The 20,970-nt window shown below is 40.1% G+C and overlaps 1 protein-coding gene across 7 annotated transcripts in view; it reads left to right on the top strand.

Annotated features, from left to right (window-relative positions):
• The window catches only part of PLD1 (phospholipase D1), a 211,065-nt gene that overhangs the window by 66,343 nt on the left and 123,752 nt on the right, over positions 1 to 20,970 (top strand). For 6 of the 7 annotated variants that reach the window (XM_040480751.1, XM_040480752.1, XM_040480747.1 and 3 more), the window contains 5 exons: positions 11,853 to 12,043; positions 12,304 to 12,431; positions 17,134 to 17,279; positions 17,519 to 17,624; positions 19,123 to 19,188. In XM_040480751.1, coding sequence (XP_040336685.1) covers positions 11,884 to 12,043; positions 12,304 to 12,431; positions 17,134 to 17,279; positions 17,519 to 17,624; positions 19,123 to 19,188 — 606 coding nt within the window. In that variant the 5' untranslated portion in view covers positions 11,853 to 11,883. Of the gene's footprint in view, positions 1 to 11,852; positions 12,044 to 12,303; positions 12,432 to 17,133; positions 17,280 to 17,518; positions 17,625 to 19,122; positions 19,189 to 20,970 lie in introns of those variants that run through there. The other variant, XM_040480754.1, reaches the window with a different exon arrangement.

The following is a 20,970-nucleotide window of genomic DNA, read 5'->3' as shown; positions in this document are numbered from 1 at the left end:
AACATATATTCATTTATTTGGTTCCATATTTATCAAGTTTGGGGATATAATTTTACTGTCTTATAGCCTCCATTCGTTTCTGATGAGAGATGAGTGGTCCTTAGTATGGTTCTCTTAAATTTTGTAAGTCCTTTTTGTCTGGCTGCTTTTGACATCTTCTCTTTTCTTTATATGCTAGCAGCTTGGTTTTATTGTGCATAGATGTGATTTTCTTTGTATTTTTTCCTGCTTGGGATTCACCAAATTTCCTCAATCTGTAAATTTATTTTGTTTACCAAATTTGATAAAATTTGTGGCCATTATTTCTTTAAACTTTTTTTTTTCGCCCTCATTTTTTCTCTAGCCCAACTTTCTGGGCCTGAAATTACATGTATGTTGGATCTTTTGATGTTATCCCATAAGTCACTGGGACTTTGCTCATTTATTAGAAACCTTCCCCCTCCCCTTCATCTGTTCTTCAGATTGGATGATTTCTAGTGATCTGTCTTCAATTTCACGGATTCTTTCTTCTGTCATTGCTATTCTGTTAAGCCCATCCAATGAATTTTTCTTTTATTGAGATTCCCTTTACATTCTTGAGCTTATTATAATAGTTGCTTTAAAATCCTTATCAGTTGATTTTAACATCTTAGAATGAGTCTTCATTAACAATAGGCTTTTCTCTTCAGGATGAGTCATGTTTTTCTGTTTCTATATCCATGTCCAATAGTTTTAGGTGACATTATGACTGAGATATTGTAGAAGCTCAATTCAGTTCTGTTCAAGAGGTTTGTTGTTGGTTTTTTTTTTGTTTTGTTTTTTTGTTTTTTTTGTTTTTTGTTTTCTGTTTTTGAGTGTGCAGTTGATTTGGCTGGACTTAAACTCCAAACTCTGCCTTTCCTGTGGTGGGCAGCTGCGGAAACCTCTGTTGAAGTCACTTTTGTAGTATGAGTTGCTTTGGAGTGTACCCACGCCTGCATGGTTCAAAGTCAGCCTGTGCAGAATTTGACACTCCTCCTCTGTGGCTCTCCTTTCCAAGGTTTCCCACTTCAGTTTTCAGCTGCTGTGAAAGCCAGGAAACCTGTTATCTGGTTCTCCAAGCCAGCAGGATTATGGATTTTCTGAGTTTTAGTCACCCAACCTGGCTCGGACTTAGTCTGCCTTTAGACAAAAGCGGTGCCATTCTTTTCTTCCAAATGTAGATTACTTTCCATTTCCTGCTTCTTTCTGGTTGTTCTGTAGCCAGTTATTTTTTATAATTGAATTGGTAGTCCTCATCTGCGGGATGGCTGGCGGATCTAATAGGGACTACACCACCATCACTGAAAGCCAGAAATTGGAATCCTAGATCAGTTTTATATAAAGTTTCTCATTTTGTAGTTACCTCAGTTCCATGCAGTTTCTGCCCCGGGCTGCTGGGTACAGTTCTTCTAGTCTCTTTTAAACAGTGTAACTCTTTGAGGCTCTAGGTTATTCGGGGAGTCCAGCTTCCAGGCACCTGCCTCCTATCGTCCTGGGGTCATGTCTTCTAACATTCATGTGGGGACAGATCTGTAATCTCAGCTCTTTTATCCAAGACCAAAACCCCTGGGCACCTTCAGCTTCAGTTCCAGTATACTCATCTGACTTTCATTTGTTTCTTCATCCTTGCAAATTGAAGGTTTTCCTTCATGATTGCTTTTGTTGTTGCTGCCTTAGCTTTTATCCTTAACTAAGTATTTTTAAAATATGATTACAGTTTATTCAGCAATTCTGTGTTTGTACTGGGAAAGAGACAGCTACATTAGCTTAATCCATTTTGTTTTCAGACATTTGTGGCAATGTTTTCTATAGTGTGTGACATCAGACCATCCTCAGAATTCAATTCTGACTGCTAGTTCTTGTCCTCAGGAGGGGACTGGGCTCTGATGTGGGTACCAGGGACTCAGTCAGAGGCATAACTAACATTATTTCAGCATCTGTTAGAGCCCCAACTCCAAGCCACTCACTTTATATCATTTAATTCTTCCAATTCTTTACTTCCAACAGCATTACCCGTTTATAGATTAGGAGACTGAGACTTAGAGATATAGAGATTTAGAGACTTGTTTCGGCATAAGGAGATTCAGAATTCAAGCTGTTTGACTCAAAATCACATACCTTCAGTGATCGTCTGCTGCCTCCACAGATATTTTTTCTAAGTATGTGAATGGGTAAAAAAAAAATAAGACTTTGTTGTGTTTATCAGCAGCCATGACAAAATTTGAGGGCTCATTAGCACGGGGGAATGTCTGGAGGAGTCTACACATGTGTTTGCCAGCTCCATTCTTCTCATTGGCGAGATTTGTGGGATATCACAGAAAATGCTCAGTTTTGCCTCAACTCACTCAGAAGGAAGTTGTTTCTTCCTTTGGAGAGAAGTGAAAGGGAGGATTCGTAAGAAGTTTAGACGGCTGGAAAGAACTTTAATGACAAAGTCTACATGAGGGGATGCAGGTTCTTCCTGAATGGGGCTGCCATCACAAGATGCAAGGATCAGTTTTAAGAAAAAAGAAAGCAATGATAGTAGAAAATGATAAAGCCAAACCTTTGAATTCACAGTTTAGCTTCTTAATCAACATGTGTTCTTATCAAAACCAACATGCACCCACTAAAACTAATATTTAATATTTTGAGCCAGTGAAAGAAAAATTTTCTTAAAACCATTTTCATTTTGGAAAAAGTATTTATTTTGTTCATGTGCACGCACTGAATCATTGGTGGTCTAAGTCTACCTTAGCGAGAAAAAGGTTTACTTAGTTTTTCAAGGAGCACATTATTTGTTCCTATAAATTCATGTGTAGGGGCGCCTGGGTGGCGCAGTCGGTTAAGCGTCCGACTTCAGCCAGGTCACGATCTCGCGGTCCGTGAGTTCGAGCCCCGCGTCAGGCTCTGGGCTGATGGCTCAGAGCCTGGAGCCTGTTTCCGATTCTGTGTCTCCCTCTCTCTCTGCCCCTCCCCCGTTCATGCTCTGTCTCTCTCTGTCCCAAAAATAAATAAACGTTGAAAAAAAAATTAAATAAAAAAAAATAAATTCATGTGTAGTTAGCTTCCTCTCCTATAGACCCAGCACAATACATAGGTATTCTGCTCTTGGCCATAAAAAATTGCCCATAAACACAAAATGATGTTATTTTCAGAAGTCTGATCACAGTTTTTAAGCCGTGTTAATTACCTTTTTATTTTAATAAATAATACACCTTTATTTTAATAATATGCCTATACCTAAAATAATATACTTATATTTTAATAAAGAATTTTCCCTGAGGGATCCTTCTTGATTTAAGTCAATCCATTGCTTATACAAAGTCTCTCACATACACTTAATAAACTTTGGAATTAAGAGGGGGCCCTCCCCTCCAAATACAAATGTTTATATGTATTGCCATTAATGGAAGCAGGAGCAAATCTTACTTAGGTGTTTGCTCAGAACATCTAAATTCCCTTGGCATTTGGGGTAGGTTTTTATCTCCTGGATGGGGTTGCTTCGAATGTATTGTTTTCTCTGGCATTTAGTGATGCTGAAAGGGGAGTCTTTTTTCCAATAATGTCTCTGTTGTATTCATTTCAGTGTTTAGGTGAGGAAACTGAGCACTAAAGTGACTTTGTCCAGGTTAATCAAGGCAACAATAGGAGCAAATGAGGCAGTTGTCTCCCATCAGGTTTCTGTGTGACCTTGAGCTAGTCATTTAGCCTGTCTGTGCCCTCAGTTGCCTTGTCTGTCAAAAGGGGCTAGGAATAGTAAAGGCGGTGGAGTTAATGCAGGCGAACCTCCTAGATCAGTGTCTGACACAAAAGCACCATGAAAGTTTTCTTTTTATTATTACCAGTAACTTCACAGAATGGATGTCTACAGGAGGCAGGGTGGTTCATGGTTCCTGTTGGTTTCAACACTACCCTAGTCCGAGTTTCCTGGATAATAGAGTCTGAGCTAAGGTTGCATGGTGGGCTTTATCCAGCAGCAAGAGTGAGGGTTGAAGGGAAGAGAGAGGGAAGGAGCATGAAAGGTGGTGCATTGCTTGGCTGCCATAACTTCACAAGAACATCAGCCCGTTGCTCAGTCATATAGAAAGCTTCTAGCTTGGCTGTGTGGTACCCATGTGCTCAGTGCAGTCAGGCAGGGAGGGGAGGGGAGGGGCATGTGTCCACCAGCACCTTAACTCCCCTGATCTCATAGGCTGTGTAACTCAGTTCCCCATGCTCCCTCTGCCCATACACACAACTCTGGAGGTGACTGGGTTCCAGCTCTAGTGTAGCACTGCTGCCTCGGAATCCAGAAGCCTGAGGATGAGCCAGTGTCTCTGTGGGTCTGGCCAGAGGTGGGTGGAGCTGGGGTGCTGGAGCCACACCAGCTCCTGCTGGACCATGTGCTGTGCATGCTGTGCAGGAGCCCTGCCCTCAGCCTGAAGGAGGCAGAGATGGATGGTGGTGTGAGGAGAAGAGGGGACAGTGGCAGTGATGTGTATCTCCGTGGAGCCCAGTGGCAGAGGCTGGGGAGGCAGGCAGTGTGGAACCATCAGTGTGGTCTCTGCCCCGGGACCAGCCTTGCCACTCACCTCTGTGCAGCCTCAGTAAGCTTCTGTCCTCAATTCTAAGTGAGATTATCACGAGAATTAGAAGAAATATATGTAACGTGCCTTTAGTGCTTGGCCCAGAATAGAAAATAAATGACAGGGAATACTTTCCTATCTACCTATATTTGAAATAGAGATCACTTTCCCTTAACACTTGTATTTGCCTCTGGAAATAAAACATCCACTTGAATTGAAAGTTATGACTGAGATGAACCAAAGGAGGCTGGTACTACAGCAAAGGGGAATATTTAACCCTAGGGCATGTCAACGGAAATGGCTAAGAAAGCTTATGGCAGAGAAGAGAGGCCATCCAAGGAGGTCAAAGGATTCAGGGAAAATCATGAGAATCAAGAAATGATTCCACGCTAAAATTTGTTTTGTGTAATTATAGATTTGTTTTTCTTTTTAGCTAGGGAAAAGGGAGAACACACGGTTTCCAACTCTTGTCCCGTGGGCACAGTGAGTCTAGGTTATTTAGCACCATCATCTGCAATCTTGACCCTCAGGAAGGATAGCAGTGTCAGTGTTAGACCAAATGGAGGCTGTGATAGGAAACCAGGAAGGAAGGATAAGCAAACGGGAGATTGCTAGGCTCTGGGGGCCCCAAGGTCAGATCAGATCTGAAACTCAGAGGGAGGATAGTGTTTGGGAATCATACTTATAGTTCCTGGAACCATAGAAGTGACAGCAAGTCTGAGTTCAAAGGCTATGCACAGAAGGGACTATGATTCCACAGAGCATCTCCTTTTCCTGATATGGGTACAAGCAGAACACGGAAACAGAACAGGGGGATGGCTTTCGAGTCAGCCAGAGCTGTGCTGAGAGCTGACTTACTGACCTTCGGACTTGTCACCTTGGTCAGCCTGTCTTGTTATCTGTAAAGGGGGAATAGCAGCCATACCTCCATCATGACCTTGTTGTGAGGACATGTGAAAAGCTCTTGGTGGAAGCCTGGCACACAGTTAGCTCTGATAGCAGTTCACTGTCTTACTTGCTACTGCTTCAGCAGCCTGTGTATTTCTTGCAGGTTATATTCCTCTTGGAGTTCTTTCAACCAGATGGCTTTTCCATCTGAGAGTATCTGTGGTATATGAAGGAAATGTCTTTGTGGCATTCACTGGATAACCTGGAGCTGACTGGTTTCTCAGTAGATAGCTCACTGATGAAGTCATTTAATCAATAAATATTGATTGAGCAGGTGCTCAGCAAGGTGTCGGGGGTAAACAGTCTGGCTCTCACCCTCCCCCACCTTAGAGTGTCCTCATCTGGTGGTACGAGGGACGCGTCAGCACCTCAGCTCATGATTACTGCTCAGTGGAAGGGCTTCTTTTTTTTTTTTTTAATTTTTTTTTTAACGTTTATTTATTTTTGAGACAGAGAGAGACAGAGCATGAACGGGGGAGGGGCAGAGAGAGAGGGAGACACAGAATCGGAAACAGGCTCCAGGCTCTGAGCCATCAGCCCAGAGCCCAACGCGGGGCTCGAACTCACGGACCGCGAGATCGTGACCTGAGCCAAAGTCGGACGCTTAACCGACTGCGCCACCCAGGCGCCCCTGGAAGGGCTTCTTAAACTAAGGTTTTGAAAGGGACATCTGTGAACCTATGAAAATATATGCAAAATACTGTGTGTCAGGATATATTCATTTTTTTTCTGGGGTTGGGGGTCCATAAATCTCATCAAAGCCACAAAGGGTACTGGACCTAAAAGGGAGCAGGAGTCACTGCCACAGACACAAGGGACACTGTAATGCCTTACCAGCCAGGGAGAGGAAGATGAGGCCAGGGAGATGTGCAAAGAACAGGAAATGCATTAACTGGGCTTGACTGCTTTATGCCTGGTGATTGTTTTTTTCACTCAAAGTCTTGGTGGCTTCTCTCCAAATGGGGGAATTGAGTCCAGAAAATTTCAGGACTGGTTAAATGGGAGAGCCCTATTCTTAGAGGAGCCCATCCAGGAAGACAGTTGCTAGATGGTACATTAATTTGGGAGCTAACTAAGAGATGAAAGGCAGGATATTTTCTAGCCTGTCAGCCCTGAAAAATACTGAAATGAAAGAAACTTTCCTAAGGTTAATTTTCAGGGGCCACCTGTTAATAGAATTCAAGGGAATATTAGCAACCTAGACTACTTTGGCCTGTAGATGTGTGTGCATTATGACACTGGTTCCTCAAGCTTCCTGAGGTGGAAAGTATAGGTGGCACTGTTTCCATTTTACAGATGAGATGCTGAAACCCTGGAGGCTGCGGGTTGCCCAGGTTACACTGATAAAAAGGGTAGAACTACCATGGTCATCTGGCCTGTCCCCTCCACCACGGACATTTAATTATCTGCCCAAGGTGCATAATAAGCCCTCCATTGATATTTGTGGAACTAATGTTCTTTTATTTAAAAAAATCAAAGATCCAAGTAAACACCAAGAATTTTTAAAAAATTTTTTTGATGTGTTATTTTCTCAAAATATATCATCTGGAATGTAAACTATGATAATATCATTTACTTTATACAAAGTCAGCTCAACTAAAAAAATATTTATCCAAGGTTTAGTGTGTCACCAGAGATTGAGTTTAGTACTTGAATCCACATTTACGATGTTTGCATTTCAAGGAACATCGAGTCAGTTCTGTACAAATCATTGCTATATAATGTGTTTGGGGGAGGTTATGTAGTATGGGTCCACCAATTAATTTCATCATAATGAAAAATGGGAAAACAAGAAATCCCCATGACTCAGTTCGGTTTTAAATGATCTAATTATAATTCATTTCACGTTCAAACATGACTCTTGGTTTGGAAATCCATTCCATTTATTTCTCTAGGTAAGCACAAATAATGTATTGGAAAAAAAATATGGGGAACTCTGCATGTTCTGTTAGAAAGGGAAACAAGAAGTAAATCGGTTACCTTCTCAAAATGAGTGTTAAGTTTTGGGTTATTGTTGTTCCTTTCTGAGCTGTTTTACTCTACGAGCATGTAAAATGGGAGTGAAAGTCTTCAGTGTCTGCCCCTCCTGCTAGCCCCAGTTCTACTTCTGGCTGGTTAAGTAGCTGGACTTTGGAGCCAGATCGACCAGGGTTGGGTCCAGCTCCATCACTTCCCAGCTGCACGGCTCTGGGCAAGTTGCCCATCTAAGCTTCTCATCTTAAAAATGGGGGTAAGAATAGGACTCAGCTCCTAAGGTTATTGTGAGGATTCAAGGAGATCATGCGATTAATCTTTTTGAATAGTGGCTGGCATTTAGTATGTACTCAGCTAATATTGAGTAATGTTAATATTTATTTTAATATTAGTAGTTATATTTGATAGTCTGTATTTTAGCGAAGGCATTGCATATATATATTATATATATACATATATATATACAATACAATATAGACAATCAAATATATACAATAAGACTATCAAATATATATATACAATAAGACTATCAAATATATGTATATTTACTAATATATATACAAATATATATACATATATATATACATATCAGTATATATATATACTATCAGATAGGAAAATATCTGCTTCCTTTGATGTCCTATTTTCCAGTGATGTTGAAAATGAAGATCAGAAAAAACTCTAGAGTTCTCTGATTTCACCCCTGAATAACGGGAAGTAATTAAATGTTCCCTGCAAAAAATTTTAATTCTAGTATTCAATACCAGAAAAGAAAAAAAAACAACCCTATTTACTTTCCAGATAGAGATGCAAACAAAAATAAAACACAGCTGCTGTTACTGCTCCATGGGCACCATCTCTACTTGGTACCAAGAGAGATAATGATCTTGCAGTATAATTTTATAAGGAGATAATGAAATCAATTACATTATCTCAAGGCTAAACACTGAAGGCCTTATCCCATTGCTGGTTAAGATGGACTGTAACTGTGGCAGCTGCTCACCCACCGTTATAGATTATTTTGGATGAGAGAAAACATGGGCTAATAAATTAAGATTTGACAACATAGGAGTGTCGATGGCCTTACAGTTTGATATTCAAGAATGAAAGCAGCAATACAATTGATGGATAAAAATTCAACACAAAGCAACCACGGACATGAGTGAAGGCAGTGATAAACAATTTGGTTCATTTTGATTATTAAATTGTAAAGTTTTCACAAAAGCTTAGAAAAAAAATCTGCAAACCGTTTGGGTCCACTGAAACTCCATGTGATCTTATAAAATATTATGAACCACAAAAATAAGAGGCTAAGAAGAAATATAGGAGGCTGTCGGGATATGTTTCTATTAATTATAATGACTATAGAGTTAGTAGGATTCCTTCCAAGGCATGGTGATTGAAGTAGATAACATCTTTTGTTGTTATGATACTTAAACTTTATAGAAAAGATTAATTTATAGACATTCAACCCATTAAATAAAATCAATAATTATGAACTTCTATAACCAAGTCCGTGAGATTTCAGGGCCAGAAAATCTGCTTTATAAATAAGTGAATTCAACACTGACACAAGTTGCGTGACCTTGGGCAAGTTCCTTATCTAACTCTTTCAGAATAATCATAAATACCAGGTAGTATCATATTAAATAAGTGTGCTAAAATTGTGCTTATTAGCACATAGTAAAAACTTGAATATAAATGATAAGAGGCTTCCTTTCTGCTTCTTTTCTCACTCTTAAGTTTTTTACAAGTTTATATGCTGCTTTTCTTTCTTTTTGAAAAATTATTTTTATTTTAGCTTGATCTAGTGAATCTGTACTATTTATTCCAGTTATCTTGCAGTGTATAATTATTCTAGTCTCTATATCTTAAATTTAACATGCATTTTAACAGACACTCTGTCCAAAAGAAAAGTCATTGGAATAACCCTTGTTTTCCTTTGCTGTGCTAGGAAAGTTGGCAGAGTTAACCATAAGACAGTTTAATCAATAGAAAAGGGCTTACAAATTCATGAGTAGCAACGATATGATGTAATTTCTTACTTGTTTTTCCTTGTCTCATTTCCTTTAAGTTTCTCATTACCTTGTTTTTTAAATAAAGCAAAACCTGGCTCACGGTTGGCATCTAGTAAGTGTTTGTTGAATCGAGAAGGAAGGAAATTAATATTTTAATTGTGACCAGAGGCAACAAGCTCCTCGATGGAAGCTGAACAGACAGTCATTAAATTATGCTGATTAGGAAACATCTGCCACCTGCTTCTCGTATTCATATGAAGAACTACTTGGGTTAATTTCTTAGGTTAAAGTAAGTACATTATAAGGGGAAGCTGAGTAATATATATAGCATTTTTTTGTCTATAGTTAAGGTTCCAGTGTTAAAAGGACCTTAGAGGAGATGGCTCAACCTCCTTAGTTTATTACCAAGAGGAGTTACCAAGGCCCTGAGAGTGTAAATGGGCCCATCCCGAGGTGCTGAGCATCAAGAGGAGGTCATTTCCTATTCTTCCCATTTGAATCTTGCCCAAGAGCACTTGTTTTACTGAAACTTCCATCTGTTCCAGGGGCATTTAGATGTCTACCAAAACTATACGGAAAGGTAAAGACTGTGGTTGAGAAGATCAGCTTTTGGGTCAGAGAGACCTGGTTTTTAAATCCGTTCACTACTTACTAGCTCTGTGACTTTGGATGCAAATTACGTAATCTCTCTATGCCTCAGTGTTTTTATCTGTAAAGAGGGGTTGATAAACTTCCGTCATCTTCGATGGAAATAACAAAACTTCATAGATTATTATTGATGATAAACATGATAATGTATAAAAAGGACTTATCACCAAGCCAGGTACATATGAAGTGATTGGTACACGTAAACTGTTATTATAATATAAATGAGAAGTGGAGAAGAAAGTTGAAGGGAAGTGATGTAGGCAAGGATAGGCCTGTGTTTTGCTAATAGTGGGCCATCGATACGGCTGCAAGCTTCCTTATGGCCAACATGGAGAAAGAAACATGATTGATTACATACTTCACAGAGAACTTTGCCATATTAATTATGTATCTCTGGCCAAACCAGAGCCACATTCCTCCAGCCCAATCTTCTGAATTTCCAAACAAAATCTCTTTCTACCAGACACGGCAGTATAGGTTCCTGAGACTTGACGGATTACAGTAAGGGCTGTCCAAGTTTGGCCAAGACTCTCTTAGCGTTTCCCACAGAGACCCCCAGCTTCTTGATCACACCTGTAGGAGAGAACCTGGCCAAGGGTCTTCCACTCAGCACATGTCGTTCTCAGGAAGGCCTTGGACCTTGGAGGAGGCCAGGAATGAATTTGGGGTTATGTAGCTTATTCCTCTCACCCATGTCAGGAGCTCCTTAACTGCAGGAACCAGCCTTATTCATCTTTACAGATTTCCTCATCGCCTCTCACAGTGAATGGCAGACGCTCAGTAAATGTTTGTGATTTGCAGGAATGAATGGACATGTGTGGTGGAATTGCTGGTATGAAAAACCTGCTGTTTTAGGGCCGGGCTGTAACAGAGTGATTCTTTCCAGCAGTATGAATCTGTCATTCAGCTCTGAGGATGGCGCTCAAGGTTTGAATCTTAGTATTTAAAGGAAAAATAAAATCTATATGAAAATGAACTCTTCTTCCCTGGGTACTGATGTTTAAAGACTTGTGTTATTAAATGTAGAAATGAGATAGAACTGGTTTTCTTCAAAAAGGAGAGAAGTACGATTTGAGCACCTCCAGTATCTTTCAGAATAGGTAGACTAATCAATTACCTTTCAAGACACGTACATTATTATAAGTCATGGAAAGTCCCGGCCCGAACCTCATGTTTCAAAAAGATAGTATTTACACTTTGCTTGGGATATCACCTACAGAGGAAATGTGGAAAAGGTTATGCTGTCATGAAAATGTCTTAAATCTGCTTATTGAAATTGTTGTAAAATGCCCTAAAATGTCTTTAGAAAATATTTAAAGTTGCTTAATTTCACGTGATATTTTTCCGTGTGTTTGTTAGAGTTAAGTATCAATTTATTTTCTCTGAATAACCATGCCCAAACCAGTCACCCTGGAGTTTCCTCATTTATCCAACTTAATGAAATTGGGTGAAAGCTATGCTGGCATTTATTCAATGTAGTGTTTCTCTTTCGTACTTGCTTGTGATTAAGGATCTCACTCCAATTTAATTTACAGGCTAGGAATCTTTTAAATGTTAAAGAGGAAAATAAATGAAAACATTGTTTGACTAAACTGGGGCTCACACAGAGCTAGTTGACTTGTTTCCATATGCTGTATCTAAGCCTGGATTCATATTGTAGAATAGGGTTTTATTTGACCAAAATAATAAATCCTTGTAACCCCCCTTTTTTTCCCAGCCCCTTTGCTCTTACCCTGTCTGAAGCCAACATGTCACTGAAAAATGAGCCAAGAGTAAATACCTCTGCACTGCAGAAAATCGCTGCTGACATGAGTAATTTGATAGAAAATCTGGACACACGGGAGCTGCACTTTGAGGGAGAAGAGGTGGATTATGATGTGTCTCCCAGCGATCCCAAGATACAGGAAGGTAAAGACTGGTGGTCTGAGTGACAAGAGAGTTTCTCAGAGTTGCCTGGCAGAGAGCAGATTTGAAATAACCAGCAAATGATTGATCATCCTTGCTGATGTCCTACCCTGGGCTGAGACCATTTTACTAGCTGTATTCTTGTTGTAGCAGGTTATGATTCTTAAACAGATGCCCATAAAAGGCGAGTTATGCTAATATCGTGTATTCTTACAATATCATTGTGTCCTTGCAATAACTTTATTTACTTGTTTATTTTTTAGTGTGTATTCCTTTCTCTGCTATTTATAAGACTCAAGGATTTAAGGAGCCTAATGTACAGACGTATCTCACCGGCTGTCCAATAAAAGCCCAAGTTTTGGAAGTGGAGCGCTTTACATCTACAACAAGGGTCAGAGCATTTATGGACTCACCTCTTTTGGTCCACGTATACCAATTAACACACTGACTTCCATTTCCCTTCCTCATAGCTATGATATGTTTTTAGCTTTTTTTTTTTTTTTCAAATAACTTGTCAGTCCTATTTACCTCTCAAGAATTTGCTTTCCGTTGAGTCTTGATTCTCATATGCCTTTTTCCTCATTCTGGAAAATGCTTTTTTTTTTTTAATATGCACCTAAGGCAATTTATGACTTTAATAAATTGCTGAGTGCCGCTCCTAGTCCTCCTCTCTCCTCGATTTTCTGTTTAACGTGGGCTCTTGGGGCATCACCATTCCACCTAGACTGTCACATAGAAGCCAAGGAAGAGTTTAGCTTTCCTAATGCTGGTTTAGCAAGAAAATAATGATGCTGCCTGGCTCTTGAAAGAAAAAGAAAAAAAGCAAGGATGTTGGACCCACCAGTGTCATCACCCAGAGACGGTGCTGAGAGAATACTGCTGGCATCTTCTGCTGCTCTCTGATCTGTTCCTGGCACCTGTCCTTTAGGTCTGTTCGTGGGGCCTGAGTGCTGGAAGGCGGCTTCCATGAAGATGACTTCATCAAGCAAAGCATCACTCTTTGGTGTGGATTAGACTAGGTTGTGAGGGGAGCCACCATTGCTCTGTTACTGACTGTACATCACAGTTATCAGTCTGATAAGTAGAGGGCATTGCCGCAGGCAGGTGGCCTTTGTCCCTTCAGGTTGAGCTCTGGCCACGGCAGACTAAGGCCACCTTTGCTCCTGCCTCAGGGGAAGTGTAGAACAGCCTTTCTCCAGAGACAGGTTCTGTCTGCCTTTCCTCCTTGTCTTTTGCAGAGTGGCATGTGTTACCTGGGTCCTGATAGTTTTGCTTAGTGGCCTGTCCTGACCTACCTGTGTGTATGTTCTGACTCCTAACACCCACCTTTGTGTGCAGCCTTTCCTTTAGGCCCTTTATATGAAGGGGGGTCTCTACCTCCCTGATATACCACTGAGCACAATGCACTCAGAAATGTCTTTAATGTGGCCTTTGCCTTCTTAGTTTGCCTACCAGCTTTTAGCTTCAGAGGGGATACGCATGCTCAGAGGGTGAAATGCACAGACTTCAGGGCCAGACTGCATGGTTGAAATCCTGTCTTTGCTTTGTGATCTCCAACAAGTTACTTAATCTTTCTGTTTGTCAGTTTTCACATGTGAATAATGCTAAATAATGGATGTAACGGTGCCCACCATATAGGTTTCTTATGAGGACTTAATAATAATAATAATACACAGCATTATGCAAGGGTATTGCATATTGTATTGTTGGGGAGCAAGAATGTTCTGTCTGTTTCCAAGATCCTCCTAGCTGGACTAAGACTCAAAATGACATGAGACCCATTAACATGGGTCAAATTTGATTTCATTAAGTATGGGCAATCCACACAGACGTGGAAATTCCAAAGACAGGCACGTCTGGGACTTCAAAGAGAAAGAATGCAATTCACAGGGAGATGACAAAGAGCAAATGTTTGGTAACAAATGTTTACCAGGCCACTTGGAAATAGTGGGACATATGGAGGACTTTGATCAAACAGGCCTTGCTAGTTCTTCCCTGTCTACCATAGCTGGTTCATCGTATAATCTGTGATGGTGGCTCTCCTCCTGGAGTGGGTCCTCTAGCTCAATTCTTTCTAGGCGCTTGAGGGGGAGGTAAAGAGCTTTTCCTGGATCTGCTGGGTTTTGACTGGTTTTTAACTCAAAGTAGTCTTCATGACAAAGTGGCCCATCTTGGGGTGGCCCATCCTTGGCCCTTATAGTATTACATAAGCATACACTAATACTACATATTATTATTAATAGTAGGTGTCTCCTAAGGTTATTCACAAAGATAAATAAATATTCAGGACCCCCAAACCAGGGACTTCTCTGTGCTTGGACTCTTCTTCTGTTAGTTAGGTGAGATTGATTTAGTCCTATTCTAATCTGAGTCTGTGTGAGAAAGCTAAGGATCATCTTTTTAAATTTCTTTTTAATGTTTATCTATTTTGAGAGAAAACGAGAGACAGCACACACGTGCATGCAGGAGATGGGCAGAGAGAGAATGCTAAGCAGGTTCCACACTCTTACTGCAGAACCTGATGTGGGGCTTGATCTCACACTGTAAGATCCTGACCTGAGCTGAAATTAAGAGTCGGATGCTTAATTGACTGAGTCACTGAGGCGCCCTGCTAAGGATCATCGTTATCCTACTTCGTGTTTAGTTTACTAAGAAATATGAACTAAAGTCATGCAGTATAAATGTGATTCCAGGTAAATAAAAACACACTTTTTCTAATTACTGAACACATTCTATGTGCTAGCTCAAGGCAAGGCCCTTCTCTTTTCATTTCTGTGACAGCCCAATGAGGTAGGTGTTCTTCAGGCCCTCTCAGGCTGGAGATCTTCCATTTGCCCTCCAGTGCCTCCTCCTACCTTTTTCTACCCTGTGCTCTGCCCCTCAGGGCTCTCTGCTTTTGTCCTCTGGTAGGGCTCAGACAGTGAAGAGCCCAGATAGGAGATTGGGGTTACCTTGGGCTGACTGCGTCCCTTGACCAAAGGCACCCCTTTCCCCAAGGCAGCCATCCTTACATGGTTCTCTCCTTCTTGTTCCAGTACCTGGCCCTGCATCTTGTTCCTTCAGGACTAGGAATGCCTTCAGAGTCCCAGGTTACTGTCCTTCCTTTATGGTTTCCTTACCCCTATCACATCTTTATAAGCAGTCCCTTTATTAAAACTCTTCAGATTATTCCAATTCCAGAGAATTCCAGTAATTCGGCTGGGATGTTGTCTGACAGAAGTGACGCTTGGCTGAGGCATCACAGCTGGTAGGCTGCACCACAGGGTTTCAGACCTTTAAAATCTTCAAGAAGGATGTGGCAGCTTGTTTTCATCGTATCATACCACCTGACAATTGCTAAGAAGTTTGGTGTACAAAGTCTTGTATTTATATGTGAGGGATAAAACTTGGCATTTGAAAAAGTTTTGAAGTATTCAGTTTTTGTAGATTGGTAAATATAATCCTTGGAAATGTAGTAGCTTTCCTAAATTGTATAATTTTTCTTATTTATTTGGTTCATCTTAAATTGAGCATTTTTCACTTGAATGCAAAGTTTCTGGCCACTCAGAATTTTCCTGCATTCTTCTCTGTGACACATGATGGAGGATGACACCTGTAGTAATGTAAAAGTGAACGTAAAGTAAAAGGCAACATATAATATTGAACCCCAGAACTGTTTTTTTTCTACTTCCGGTTGTAGTAATTGTCATGAATCCTAACTAGAGGAGAAGCAAATGCTACATTTGAATATTTACAAGTGATATGGCTGGATTTCAGACTTAAGAGCACAAGTTGCATTGATACTCTTGCTCATATTTTATATAGTAAAGCATGGCCACTCTGTGTAGATGTAGAAGTTAGCAAAATAGGACTGTGGGGGACGCCTGGGTGGCTCAGTTGGTTAAGCATCCGACTTCAGCTCAGGTCATGATCTCGTGGTTCATGAGTTTGAGCCCCTCATCAGGCTCTGTGCAGACAGCTCAGAGCCTAGAGCCTGCTTTGGATTCTGTGTCTCCCTCTCTCTCTGCCCTCCCCAACTTGCTCTCTGTGTCTCTCAAAAACAAATGAACATTAAAAAAAATTTAAAAAGATTAAAAAAAAATAGGACTGAGGGCCAGGAATCACGCATGTGGTTGCTGACACGAGAGCCTGGATAAATAAAGTAGCAGAGGAGACATTTACTTTCTCTACCCCCAACATCTTTGGTGCCTAAATCTTCCAGGAAGGGCCAGTGTCCTTTGGGTAGTCCAGAGTGCCCACTGCCTAGCCACCCTACACGCCATCCCCCTGTCCATGGAACTTCCTTCAAGATCTCCTCCGCTTTATAAATATCCCTCAGCCTCCTCACACTTTGTACTGTATCAAAAGTATCCCCCAGGCCTGTTAGTTCTGACTGAAATCATTACCAAGATATATTTGCATTTTAATAAGAGATATTTTTTAAAATTTTAAATGGGGATTCATTTTAGTTAAGTAATTGGGAAAAATATTTTGTGCGTAGTCTTTCACTTTTTCCCTCTAATCATCCTGTACCTTGTTGGTCACTGGTGGTCCTTCAGAGCAAGGAGATGTTGTAGACAGGGGTGGACCTTGGAATATGTTTCAGAAGGAGAAGGCATTAATGTCATCTGTGAAGGACAAGCTGCTGGCTAAGATCATGCTCCTGGAATCCATTTCCTCCAGCTTTCCTCTCACCCGCTCCAGTGGTCTGTTCACTGTTTATACTTTGGGACAAGCAAAAATCACCGCTGATATCTAATTAGGGTCTTCACTCATTGTCTCCTTTAGCTGATTTCTTGTTTCAGGGCTGTGTGTGTGTGTATTTAGAGCAATACGACTTGTGGAAGTTTATCTTTGGTGTGATTCAGAGTTTGTCTTATGTATATTATATATGTTTTATATATATATAATATATATATTATATATATATTATATATATATAATACATATATAATATACATAAAAAAAACTCAGAATTAAAAAATATATATATATATGGAAATTTTATTTCTGTAACCACTTGTTTTAGGAAACATTTTGTCTGAGCTATTGTTCATTGAAAGACTTTAGACTTTGTTATCTAAAATATCAATCATTTTTATTGATCACTGTAGGTACCAAGTATCAATCTTTACACTATTGAATTAACACATGGGGAATTTAAATGGCAAGTTAAGAGGAAATTCAAACACTTTCAAGAATTTCATAGAGAGCTGCTCAAGTACAAAGCTTTTATCCGAATCCCCATTCCCACCAGAAGGTAACTGTTTCAGAATTAATTATAAAGTTATCCCAGTATGCAAGCTGGATGGAAAGAGTATTTTATCTATATTATGGGCTAACTTGTCCGTTGTTGGTGGATATTTCTATTAAACAAGCTCTTCTAAAAATAAACATAAAATGCTTTTATGCTCATATTTATGCTTTCATTTAAATGAGAGTAATACTCAAAGAATAATAAATGTTTCCATTTTGTGTGTGTGTGTGTGTGTGTGTTAGGCACACGTTTAGAAGACAGAATGTCAAAGAAGAGCCTCGAGAGATGCCAAGTTTGCCCCGTTCATCTGAAAACATGATCAGGGAAGAACAATTCTTCGGTAGAAGGGTAAGCCCTTTCAGTCTTCTGTTGTTCAAAATATAATTTTGCAGTGCTGTAGAAACATGGCGGCTCCTGGGAGGTGAGGGGGACCTGGCTGCAACTTTTCTTTCCCCCGATCCCTCACACAGGCTAGCTTAGCATCTTTGGAACTTGTTAGGCAGCCTTCTTCTCCAGGTCAGAATGGCTGCATCAGAATGGTTGCATTTCCCAGAAGAGGAAGAGTGTTCTATGAAGAAGTTTTCCTCTGCAGGAACCTCTTTGGGCTGGTTGTGAGTCAAGCTTGAGCTCACCATTGAGGGTTTTGAGATATACTCCTTTAAAAGCATTTATTTCTACCCGTTTGCTCCAGACTTCATAGTAGCTTGTCCCAAGTATATGTGAAGTCTGATTACCAAACTATAAGTGGGCCCTTAGGGTCAGAGAAGAGTAGGACAGAAGCCCCAGGAGCAGGTGCTCTGCCTCAGTGATATGGTGCCGCACAGGGTAGAAGATGAATTGTTTTTCAGTAGAAAATTAACAAGGAGGGGAGCCTGGGTGGCTCAGTCAGTTAAGCGGCTGACTTCGGCTCAGGTCATGATCTTGCGGTCTGTGAGTTCGAGCCCCGTGTCGGGCTCTGTGCTGACAGCTCAGAGCCTGGAGCCTGCTTCGGATTCTGTGTCTCCCCCTCTCTGACCCTCCCCTGTTCATGTTCTCTCTCTGTCTCAAAAATAAATAAAAGTTAAAAAAAATAAAAAAAAAAAAATTAACAAGGAAATATCAGCTCTGTTTTGTAATCTGAAACTTTTATCCTGAAAGGGATATTTGACTTCTCCTTTGTATAGTTGTCATCTTGTTTAAAATCCTTTTAGGGATCTAGAATACATATTGTCCATGTATCATGGAAAATGATACAGTTTGGGGTTACTGTGTGCACTTACATGAAAATGCAGCTGAAAATGAGAAGCTGTGGCTTTAACAGTGCATCCACACATCATCATAGTCGATGTGATTGTCATTAACCTCTCACATTTGACCATATTTGAAATCAGAATATAAGTACTAGAAAGTGTCTCTCTCTCTCTCTTTTTAAACTTCCCCCCTTTCCCCCTGAAGAGATGTTAAAAAAAACTGCAGTATATCTACCAGTAGTAAATTCAGTGTTGAAATTAAGGAAATCGAGGTTTTTGATAAAATCAACAAATGCCTTAAAACAGTCTACTATGGGCAAGTCCTGTGCTAGTAATTATGGAAGATTGAACGAATATACAGCTTGGGCCTCTTCAACAGTTTGTAAAAGACCTAAGCACATGAAAAGTTGAATAGCAGGAAGCAATTTAAATAAAAGTTCAGGGGAACTATGGAAATAACTCCTTAGTGCTATTCACGATTCCTTGTCCACTGATAATATGAACAAATAATTGAATAAATTGCAGAAGTAAAGATTGGATAATGGTCACACCACTGTCACTGTTTAAAATTTTAAGTATGAGGACATTATCTCTTCTCTCCTATATTTGTGTTACAGAAACAACTGGAAGATTATTTGACAAAGCTACTGAAAATGCCCATGTATAGAAACTACCATGCAACAGTAAGTACCGTTCAGTGACTTAAATTTTGAAGTACTTTGTAAAAGCATAAATCGGCTGCTAAATTTTGGATCATTTTATCAACACAAGTGCTTGTATCCACTTGTGCGTTCCTCGGGTTAAAATTAATGAAATGAATGAAAAGTTGATTTGACAGCAATAATCTAGTTCACAGTGATGTTGTTTTTAAAAATATCAACTATAAATTGATGTGTCTAGATGAACTTGTAACACTGGTCTAGGCTAGATTATCTAGAAATCAATGCCCTTCTCTTCTCAGGTTTCCAGAATAATGCCCCAAAGCATTTCTAACCCTGAAGAAAAAAACCAAAAAAACACTGAGTATAAGTGATGAAAACAGCTGAGCAGAGTTGAATACCCAAAGATTAGACAGAGCGTAGTGCTTGGTTGGCCATCTGATTGGCCTGCGATGCTTATAAAGGGCCTGTCTTTTCATGTGAAAGTGAGAAGCATGGGAAAAGCTAGGGAGAGAAAAAACTCCCGAGAAATAAGAGAAAAGAGGTGGTGGGGCTTAGAAGCAGCTGGGAGGCACACAGCTGGCAAACAGAAGGGGGTGGGCTTTTATAGAAGTTCTCAGAAAACAATAAGCTCAGCCCTTTTAGAGGCCTTGGAGGTGGGGTGTTTTTAAAGGGTTCACCTTCAATTATCAAAAGTCCAGGTAACTGAGACAATATTGGATTATTGTGTTTTTGTGTCTGTGTCTTATAAACTGTACTGCTGTGGGGTTGAACGTACGCATGTGGTGTATGTGGAACTTAAGGACAGACACGGATATGTCCTACAAGATGTGGCCTCCAGTTTAGAGAGTGGTGGCACATAAGGGAAGTTGTCTGTGTATTGAGGAAAGGAAGCAAGAGCACCTGGACTCTTTGGAGTTTTCTGGTGAATTGCTGCCCGCCAGGGTATTATTTGGAGGCCGGGACGTGTACCCGGCTGGTCCCCTTTACACACAAAGGATCCAGGGCCGAGCCACAGTCCCCCTTCTACAGCAATTTGCTGTATGTCTGTTTGATGGACTTGAAGGAGCGTATGTGGTTTCATAATCCTGGAGAAGTATTTTCCCAGGGAGACTGGCAACATGGGTCCAACCAGAGGATCTCAAGAGGAGGAGGGTGGGAGGGATTTCTTCCCTCCTAGGACTCAGGAATGTGCATCTTTGAAAGAGTATAACGAGTAAGGATATTACTGCTATTATTTACAATTAGTTAACTGCTATTTCTCCTGCTAAAAATGCTGCTTCCTGTTGTGCTCTCTGAAATCACATATGCTGTTTTCTTTAATAGAGATTTATTTAAATGTGTACTAGTACCAGTATGCAATAATTTTCTATTTGTTTTACTGTTCTGCCTGCCTGTGACTTTACTTGTACTATTTCTTGTGGCTTTGAAACAGTGATTGCTGAGTTTAGTTTTCTCTTTCTATGGATAGTACTACAGTTTGGATTCTAATGCTGATTAAATGATGATTACCTTTTTTTAAATGTTCATTTTAATTAATTTTCCAATCATAAAACATTTTCCAAAGTTGAGCCATAGTGTATCTGGAAATTCTAGAATGTCTTCTAAACATTTCCTTGGAGAGGGAAAACCTGGTTACAACTCACCTAATTTATGTTACTCCACATTTTTGATGGCAACTTATTTACCCCAAGAACAGAATTCTCCAAAATGATTCAACTTTTGTAAGATACGGTTTGATCTATCTTAATTTTCTTTCTTTCTTTCTTTCTTTCTTTCTTTCTTTCTTTCTTTCTTTCTTTCTTT

This window comes from Herpailurus yagouaroundi, unplaced genomic scaffold, assembly GCF_014898765.1.
Source record: "Herpailurus yagouaroundi ecotype Mexico unplaced genomic scaffold, PumYag 159, whole genome shotgun sequence".
Taxonomy (NCBI): Eukaryota; Metazoa; Chordata; class Mammalia; order Carnivora; family Felidae; genus Herpailurus; species Herpailurus yagouaroundi.
This window is presented reverse-complemented; position numbering and strand designations above follow the sequence as displayed.